Below are 9,792 nucleotides of genomic sequence, written 5' to 3' on the forward strand. Positions count from 1 at the left end.
CTGGGGATATCTTCGCCACGTTCATTCATCACTTTAAAGGCACAATATGTAAGATTTTTTATTAAAATATCCAAAAACCACAAGAACAGTTTTTTATATTTTGCTGACTTGTGTACTTACATTATCCCAAATGTTTAGAAGAATGTTTAAATCCAGAGAAATAAGAAATTTTAACTAGTGACACGGACCGTGTCCAGCGGCGAAAATTACATATTGTGCCTTTAAGACAGCTTTTTATGTTATTATCGTCTTTCTGTGGCCCTTTATGAGAAACATTCCGTTGTGTTGTAGGACATAATTCAAACAGTACCTTCTTTGAGGCCTAGATCCAATCAGAATCAAATGTCTTTGCAGCCAACAAGACAATTTCGTCCTGACTTAGAGTCTTAATTTTAACAGCAAGAAAATTAAGGAATTCATCCTCAACAATAACTTTGCCGTCAACAGTGTTATATATCTCAGGTTTCAGACGAGATAGTTTAAACACAGACGCAGACGCAGACGCAGACGAAGATACAGCCAACCCTCGTGTCGCAAAGTCCGCCATATTGTTTCTCTACCTCCTCCTACCTCCTCCTTTATTGTTATGAAAATACCCCAAATCTCAAGAAAATCACATACAAACCACATCCTATCGTAATCGTGTCTTTATTATCTTTATGCTTTGTGTGTAAAAGTGTTTATCTGGGTTTGTTTTGGTCAGAACAGGACGCGGAAGAGCACGGGAAGTGCATCACAGGATGAGACGGGGTGGAATGTGATGCACAATATGATTGACATTTCACCAGCAAATGACCACGGAAGAGTATAACACACTGATACAGCGCTGGGAAGTGTAATGCTAATGAAATCGCCTAAATCAGTGGAAAATGAATAGAAATGATGATTCTGTCTGAAGAAATATGAAGTATGATGCTGTTCAGTGAAGCTATGTGAACACAAATAAACCGCTGCAAATGTTACTGAATATGAATGCGTTGTGAATTTTAAATTCCAAATATGACATATCGAGGGGTGAGAACCAGAAAGGCGTAAGTGACATTTCACCAACTTTACAGGAGATCCAAAACAAAAATTTTACCATAGTTTGATCTGACTTTGTGTACTGAGTACTGAAGCTCATTAAGAGCTTTCATTTGATATACAGTGGGTACGGAAAGTATTCAGACCCCCTTAAATTTTTCACTCTTTGTTATATTGCAGCCATTTGCTCTGTATTAGATCAAAAGGGTGCTTCTACTAAATACTGAGCAAAGGGTCTGAATACTTAGGACCATGTGATATTTCAGTTTTTCTTTTTTAATAAATCTGCAAAAATGTCAACGATTCTGTGTTTTTCTGTCAATATGGGGTGCTGTGTGTACATTAATGAGGAAAAAAAATTAACTTAAATGATTTTAGCAAATGGCTGCAATATAACAAAGAGTGAAAAATTGAAGGGGGTCTGAATACTTTCCGTACCCACTGTATATATCTCCATTTCACCAAAAATGTCACTTACGCCCTTCTGGTTCTTACCCCTCGATATACGGATTTATTATTTTGCACTCCTGACATAAATTAATAAATTGCTATCAAGCAACAGTTTTATCAAAACAGTGGTCAAATATCGAAGCTAGAGTCTTTAATCTGTCTAATGATGCACAGTTTGTCCAGATCAAGTAAGAGTGTGATATTTTAACGTGCTGTGAAAGTGAAACCACAACAATCTGGGGCCGTCACCGATCTTTGTCAGTTAAGGGGTTAAAACGTATCTGGGCCAGTTTTGGCAAAGATATGGCACAGTGAACACTGGCTAATGTGGCTGTGAGTCTAAAGTGGCCCTCATATGATGCCACGAATGTTGCCCAGGTATATTAAAACATATCTGGGCCAGTTTTGACAAATATATGGCACAGTGAGCATTGGCTTATGTGGCTGTGAGCCTAAAGTGGCCCTCATATGATGCTGCAAATGTGGCTCAGTTTTCCTCAAACATATTTGGGCCAGTTTTGGCAAAGAGATGGCACAGTAAGCACTGGCTAATGTGGCTGTGAGCCTAAAATGGCCCGCATATGATGCCACAAATGTGGCCCAGTCAGGCCCGGATTGGCTAATCGGGAGCACCAGGAGAATTCCCGGTGGGCCGGTCTGTTTTTTTTGGGCACGAGAGTCTTGCCATGCCACTGGGGTTGAAATATTGATGCCCGTATTTAAGGCATCAAAGAAGCATCCCGTATGAAATCTATAACGCAGTTTGTCCTGTATTCTCAGACATTCGCCATATGACCAAGTTCTCAATTGATAATTAATTATTATTATTCCCGCAAATTATTGTTTTATTTGTGAACATTTGGAAGGCTTTAAGACCAAGCGGAATAATTTGCTGGCTGCTCCCTCTTCACAGCGAGCGGGACTCGCGCTAATGGCAATTCCCTTCACTGGGCACATTTTGATTTTGGCAAATCAGTTTGATCATGAGCCCAACATCCAGCAAGACAGGAAAACATTCAATCGACCTGAGGGAAGACGTCTTTCACTGTTGTAAGTGAATGCTGTTAAATAGATATAGTTAAATATTAAATATATGTAATATAAAAAAATACATTAAAAAAAAGTTAACTTCTAGCATATTCTTAAACTTGGACCTCATTATATTGAAGTAAAAGTCCAAGCACCAGAAGCAGCCCAGACTCTCGAAGTTTTCTTTAATTGAAAAATATTAATTTTTATTCATTCATAGGCTATGGTTGCAATAATATTTTTATTCAAAAATGTAAGTGCCATTGTTTAAAAAAAATGCTTTATTGACTGACGTTTCATAGACCTTCAGTTTTTATGCTTTTAAATTGCATGCCATTTGTATTTATGTAATTTCACAGTATTCACCTCCTAAATTACTACACCACTCGTGCAGTCACAATTCTACAATTTACTCAGGTCGATGAAATTATTATTTGTATGACATTAAAATTATTTTTAGAATAATTGTGCATAAATAGGTGATTATTTCTGAGAACTTTTTGACTGCAGGCAGACATTACATTATGGTACAGTACAAATATTTTGTGCACCCCTTATTCTGTTCCTTATTTTCTTATAAAGAATCACAATTGTTGCTTATTTTCCATTTCTGAAGTTAATTGGCTATTATCTGTTGACTCCCCGACAGCAGCACCTTGCTCAGAAAAAAAGAAAAAAAAAGTCAGTTGTTGGAGATATGCAAGCAAAAAAAAAAAAAAAGATAAAAATAGATAATAGAAAGCAAAATACGGCGCTGAAAAGGCCAGTATAAAAAATAACTAAATTTAAAAAAATTTAAAAACACGAAAGCTCTAGAAAAATACAATGAATTACAAGGATGTAGAGAACTGCACTATTGCAGACTTATATACTGAGGTTTTAATGACATTATTTTAATAGCTATGGTCAGTCATGAACTAAAGTGGGCCGTTCAAAGGCATGAAACTCCAGATCTGAAAATGAGTCCCACTCCGGCCCTGGGCCCAGTTATCCTAAAACATATCTGGACCAGTTTAGGCAAAGATATGGCATGGTAAGCACTGGCTAATGTGGCTGTGAGCTTAAAGTGGCCCTTATAAAGACAGAAGATCATAACTTTGCTAAATTACCAAGCTCTTGAACGACACTGACAGTCTCAAGGATGAAGAGAAAAATGTGAATGACGTTTAAAAAAACCTTCAGAAAAACCCTTCGAACCTGACACAAGAATTCAATTGCCTCAATGTAGAAGTAGGAACACTTTTGTCTGAGGAAGAAAGAAAGGCAGATCATAATAACTGGTTTTGGCACACATCTGCATAAATTTAGGTGTTTTTGAAACACTCAAACTTGGATTTTTATGGTCAAAGGTAAGACGAAGTCAGATTTCCATGATATGTCCTCTTTAAGGCTGTGAATGGAAGTCAGGTGTAGTTGTTTCTCTTCAGTGATTCTGCTCGTTGTCATCAGGTGTCTTTAATAATGCTCAATCATCACTCAATAAATCATTTATTTATCTCATTAACTCTAACGCTGCTAGTGTTACTTTTAACACTCTGCTGGTGGTTCCCATATAAACACAGAGCAGTGTTAAATTAACACTGGGGATTTTGCTGCGTGTGAGTTTGGTTTGGTTCGGTTCGGTTCTTGCAGGCGACCACCTTCTGAACTCTGGTCTCTCAACCCTGGTTTTTGAGACCATATTATGCCGAGTTCACACTGCACGATTTTCACTCGCTGACAGGTTTTATGAAATCGGTGCTCGTTCAAGCGAATGACAATCATGCAGTGTGAATTATGAAAGACGCGATCTGAGAGATTTTACCAGGGGACCCTCCTCGAAACCCGATTTGGCTATTTTTGGGCTAGCTTTGAGTAGCAATTGGGTGGGATTTGTTGAGAAAACCTGGCAACCCTGGACCAGACAGAGTTGTCGTTATTCTTCCTTTTGTGAAGTCATGCAGTGTGTAACCTCCTGTCGCCGATCCATCGTGCAATGTGAACACAGTAGCGACTGAATGCTACCCCAGATAGTCACTCAGTGTGAACTCCGCATTACTCTAGAGGTCCCTCTATGCCTTAAACTGGAGACTCTACACTCTATGATGAACAAAATGCCAGTTGAACCAGGGTTAACTGGACAGTTGGTTTAGTGCTGGAATTCCTTCATGATCATTTTTCAGCTGGGTGAAAAAGGTATCTCATTTCCTACATGGTACGCTAAGGCCTGCTGTACATCTGAGAGTTCTGGCTGTTGCTTTGGAAAGGGTTTTTTTTTTTCTAATGACCTTTTGTCTCTAATCATCATATGGCATTGTATCACTACATGTATTGTTTTATGGAAGGAAAGATTGGGAAAGTTTATATTCTTGTTAATGCATGTGAGAAATATTCACTTTGTGATTTAATATTAAGCAATTAAGGAGAGAGACAGAATAATCACAACAGAAACTTTACTACACAACCCCAGATACGCATACAGTCTGCAAAGGGCTTTGGCATCCCGGACAAAAAAAATTGAAATATTTTATATATATATAAAAATAAAAAAGAGATATTTACCATCTCTTACACAGAAGTTAGCATGAATATCAAATTGAGACTTACCTAAGTTTTCTGAAAAACAAAATACCCTTAACACCCTCTCATGTCTCCTATTAAGTTACAAAAAAGACCTCTACAACATCACACACTGTGCTCTGATTTTTCTCCTCATCTAGAGACATTTGCCTCCATTGCTACATATGGCACAGCTGCATCTCAGACAGCATGAGTTTCTCCTCCTGTTCTCCTCCTATATTATGTCCCATTTGTGTCTACTTTAATTTCTCCTAAGGAATTTAGGGAAAAATTCATTTTTTGTTGATACTAAGATGAAATGTAAGTAAGGATCTCCATTTAGTCTCTTGAGCCTTTTAGGAAAAGCAACTTCCAGTTATTTTGGATAAACATATCTGCTAAATTAATAAATGTAAATAATTAATTTTTCCTTTTGAATATTCCACTGTGTGTGATTTCTCTGTTGCTTTTATGCAATATGATGTTAAATCTGACACAGAGACACTGAGGAATCATTATAAAGTCCAAATCCAGCATAGAGGGGTTCAGTGAATGTGGTGTTGAATGTGTGTAAGTGTGTGAGTGTGTGTGTGTCAGAGACGCTGTAGAAGGACAGAGCGCCGGCCGACACGTCCACATACACTCCTACTCTATTAGACAGGGGTGACGAGGGAGGAATGTTAATGTTATTATTTTTGTGCCAGGCACAATAAATCGTTTCACAGCAGTAAAGATTCCAGGAATTCTCATTGAGACCAAACCGACTGTCACTCCCTTCTTTCTTGTTGATTCCTTTATATGACACTGCTACATGACTCCAGCCGCTCCATTCAACCTCCCAGTAACAGCGTCCAGTCAGTCTCTCAACACACAAAACCTGCTCAAAGCGCTCAAATCTCTCTGGATGATCAGGATGCGGCTGATGCTCTTTAACACATGTTGTTTTTTTGTTCCCTTCAAAGACAATGAGACGAGTGTGTGCCGTGTTCGGATCCAGTGTGAGATCAAAGGTATCTGAACACAGGAATAGAAGTCAGAATATCTATGACATCATTAAATATGCATCGGTGTGTTTAAACGTGAGAGAAGACTTACATTTTTTCAGTCCTGGAACGATCCTGAAATGTCCTCCATCGTCCAAACTGAACAGAGACAGAAATGTACACACAAACAAATAATGTTCAACGGACTGATAACTAATGTCTATTGAAACAGTTCACTGTTGTGAAAAACATACAGCATTACTGTGTTTTGAGGAAAAAAGATTAAAATCTGCATTCGAACCTGATAAAGGTGTTAAAAGCGTACTGCGATTTGTGATATAATTTAGGGCACTAGGCTCTGTATCAGATCCTGCTAGTATGCCTTACAGTGTAAAATAACACCCCATATCAAAATATAAAATTAGGTAGTATTTATTTGGTTTTAATAATTACTAATTTGTTGTAATATTTCATGTTTTTTTAAGTCAGCTTGACCTTAAACTAAGAGTTCTCTAGCTTTAAGGCCGTTTCACACTGAGCGCGAGGTGAAAAACATTCTGTCATAACATTCTGAGGTGTGTAACTCCCCGATAACATCCATTGTCATTAGCAACAGTAAAAAACACAGCGCTCATCCGGGTGTTTGACACCGGCCCTTCTTTCACATCTCTCATATCACACCGCCACAAACACACACAAACGCAACTTTTATATTGTGCCTCATATATTGACTGTTTTTACTGTAAAAGAAACTGGGGACTTATTAATAGTATTAATATTAAGAATCGGTATTAATATTAATCAACGATGAGCAGATCAGTTGTGATCTGTGTCTCAGGCTGGTGACGTAACATCCAAGGTGGCATACCAAGGCCTGTTGTACATGCCCCAGTCCCTTTCAATTCAATTCAATTCATGTTTATTTGAATAGCGCTTTTCACGATACAAATCGTTGCAAAGCAGCTTCACAGAAAATTAAAGTTTCTACAATATACTTAGGAGTAGCTTATCAGTGGTGATTATGTCAAGGCGATGTCCATATGGCAGAAATGTACAGTAAAATCATGCAGTTAGTTAATGACATGCAATCAAACAGATGGTGAACACTGTTAACAGCAATGATTATATGTTGCGATCAAACTTATAGCAAAATTTGGTAGTTTTGTATGTTGGTTCAGGGTTGGTTCATCATCTGAGGTCATGGAAAATATGTTTCATTTGTGTTCACTTATGTTTGTTTGCAAAAAGCACATTTATTTTTTCTCAATATTTTCATTTTCGTTTGCAAAACTTTATTTTCTTTTGCAATACTTAAATTCTTAAGTATATGTGGCATTGAATTTAAGGGGGTCTGAATACTTTCCGTACCCACTGTATATCAGTGGCATTCCGTCCATATAAGCTGCGAATGCTCCGCATACTCAGACCGTCTGAGAGAATGAGTTCACGGGCTAATTAATATAAGCATTATTATAAGTTGATCCCTTGTCATTTAAGATGTAACTTAAAGATTGATAAAGTATGTAAAATTATTTATTTGAAAAACAATGGTAATTTTCTGTAAATCTACATCAGTTGCGGTTGCTTCCGGGTGAACAGATTCTCCGCAGCTTTAGTGCCTCCGCTCTGTCGCTGTGACTCAGGATTGTAGCGCGTTCTCATTGTTTTGCTGGTCTGCAGCTGATTTCATGCGTGAGGTAAGCTGTCCATGAAGTGCTTGCCCAAGCAGAAAAATGCACTGTTGCTGCCAGATCTCGACTGCCGAAAATTACATTGTGTTTGATGCAAAACTAACTCGACTAAATCATAAGAAAAAACATCATAACTATGAAAAACACATTGTAACTGTATATTTTCCTGCTTTCTCACGCAAAGCAAGTTTTGAAAGTCCACTGAAAACTTATCTGGCCATATGTTGGAGATATACGTTATTGTCAATATGCCTAAGTGGTAAATTTAAAAAAAGTATAAAAATGTACATACAATTTTAAATAATAACAAACTCAAAACCTTTGTTTTCCGTATTCTTGTGACGCTTACAGTTGAAGTTCTTCTCTGAATTTATTGTTGTTTGAAACTTTGCTTGGCAATATTTTAAAGATATTATAATTTTTTGGTGTTTTGCATGGTTTATTATTGGAGTAGTGGTTGGGAGTTTGAACTCCTATTCACTGGGAATAAAAAAATTAATTTAAATTCAATTTAAAAAAATTAATCATTCAATCGATGCAGAGACATATAGAATCCCCCCATCTCCCCACTGTCTGAATATTACACATCAGAATATTACGTATCATACGTGTAAACGTTATTTGGCGGTTTTTACTTGGGAAGGCAGCTGTATGTTTTTCTAGCGTTTGAATAACTATGGATAAACCTGAAACGATAGAAGAAGGATTGGAGATGAATTTCATTTACAATAAGGTAGGAAATGTGCATATACTGTGTATGTACGTATATATATAATAATTCTAAACAAAGATCACATGCCAAAAGATACTCGAGTTAACTAACCCACATACTTGAGTATCTGCAGTTTATAGTCTGGATCCTGCAGTTTGTGTTTGAGCAGCTGGACTCCTGATGGTCCTGGGTGATTGTAGCTCAGATCCAGCTCTCTCAGGTGTGAGGGGTTTGAACTCAGAGCTGAAGACAAATAACCACAGCCTTCCTCGGTCACCATACAGCCAGACAACCTACAGAGAGAATAGGTTTGGAATGTCATTCAGGTTTTCCCTTTTTGGAGCTTGACAGCCACTGTCCATTTATGTCGTTTTATATATTTAAAGGTGCTATATATGATGTGTATATTAGAGGTCAACCGATATATCGGTTTTAGCAATTAATCAGCACTGATAGTTGATTTCCAGAACTATCGGTTATCGGCAAAAATCCATGCTGATATTTTTTTCTGGGTTGCGTCCGTTGCTGGAGCGGCTGAGAAGGTCCACTGTCATTATACAGTGTAAGAGCGGCCTCTAGAGGCAGAAATCACTGACACCTCGTGTTGTTTGTTTTGACATGTGAGAAAATTCTGCTGCGCAACACAGCGCCATTCACATAGTTTTCCATTAAATTACATTATATTTGTCCCAAATTGTTGTTAATGTGCATAATGTCTTCACCCTAGGCTGTAAAATTGTGTATTGTGTATTTTTCAGCGACATGTTTGTCTTTCTGTGGCTCCGGTGTATGTGATACCTTTGAGTTGTAGATGCTGCGTTTTTGCCTTGTGTGTGACTGCCATATTTTTTATTTATTTTATTTTTTATTTAAACATTTCCTATTACTAATACATTTATACATTTTTTATTTTTTTCTGTTCAATTGACAATCAATTCTCGCACACCTGAAGTCAATAGATGTGCGTAGGAGACAAAGACCAAAAAAGGTCAAAATCAAAAGACAAAGGAAAATCCCACACACTAGTAATACTTGCAAAATAGATGTTTATATTGTTATGTATATATATATATATATATATATATATATATATATCTGATGAAGGTCATGAAACTGAAACGTTGTTAATAAAATAATTTTTGATACTTTTGCAAGTATTAGTAGTGTACATGATTTTCCTCTGTCTTAAAGTCGTTTCTGTTAACATTAGTTAAAGGGGTGGTTCACTGGTTTTTTTTCTAGGCTTGATTGTGTTTATGGGGTGCAGTCTAACATGTGTTAATGCTTAGCTTTTAAAAAAACGCATTATTTTTCACATAATTTACCTTTATTCCACACCGCTCTGTCCCTTCTCTGAGAAACGTGC

The 9,792-nt window shown here is 37.2% G+C and overlaps 1 protein-coding gene and 1 long non-coding RNA gene across 2 annotated transcripts in view; one reads left to right on the forward strand and one right to left on the reverse strand.

The window, feature by feature from the left end:
* Window positions 1-1,035: 1,035 nt before the first annotated feature.
* Window positions 1,036-9,792, forward strand: part of LOC107690228 (uncharacterized) — a 12,763-nt gene continuing 4,006 nt past the window's right edge. The window contains exon 1 of the long non-coding RNA XR_001634416.1: window positions 1,036-1,109. This is a non-coding gene — a long non-coding RNA (uncharacterized LOC107690228). The remainder of the gene's footprint in view (window positions 1,110-9,792) is intronic.
* LOC107690227 (NACHT, LRR and PYD domains-containing protein 3-like) overlaps window positions 5,087-9,792 on the reverse strand; it is a 9,126-nt gene continuing 4,420 nt past the window's right edge. The window contains exons 3-5 of the mRNA XM_016488482.1: window positions 8,546-8,719; window positions 6,136-6,182; window positions 5,087-6,054 (exon numbers count right to left, since the gene is read on the reverse strand). Coding sequence (XP_016343968.1) covers window positions 5,525-6,054; window positions 6,136-6,182; window positions 8,546-8,719 — 751 coding nt within the window. The 3' untranslated portion in view covers window positions 5,087-5,524. The remainder of the gene's footprint in view (window positions 6,055-6,135; window positions 6,183-8,545; window positions 8,720-9,792) is intronic.

Source organism: Sinocyclocheilus anshuiensis, unplaced genomic scaffold (genome assembly GCF_001515605.1).
Source record: "Sinocyclocheilus anshuiensis isolate Anshui unplaced genomic scaffold, SAMN03320099.WGS_v1.1 scaffold2520, whole genome shotgun sequence".
NCBI lineage: Eukaryota > Metazoa > Chordata > Actinopteri > Cypriniformes > Cyprinidae > Sinocyclocheilus > Sinocyclocheilus anshuiensis.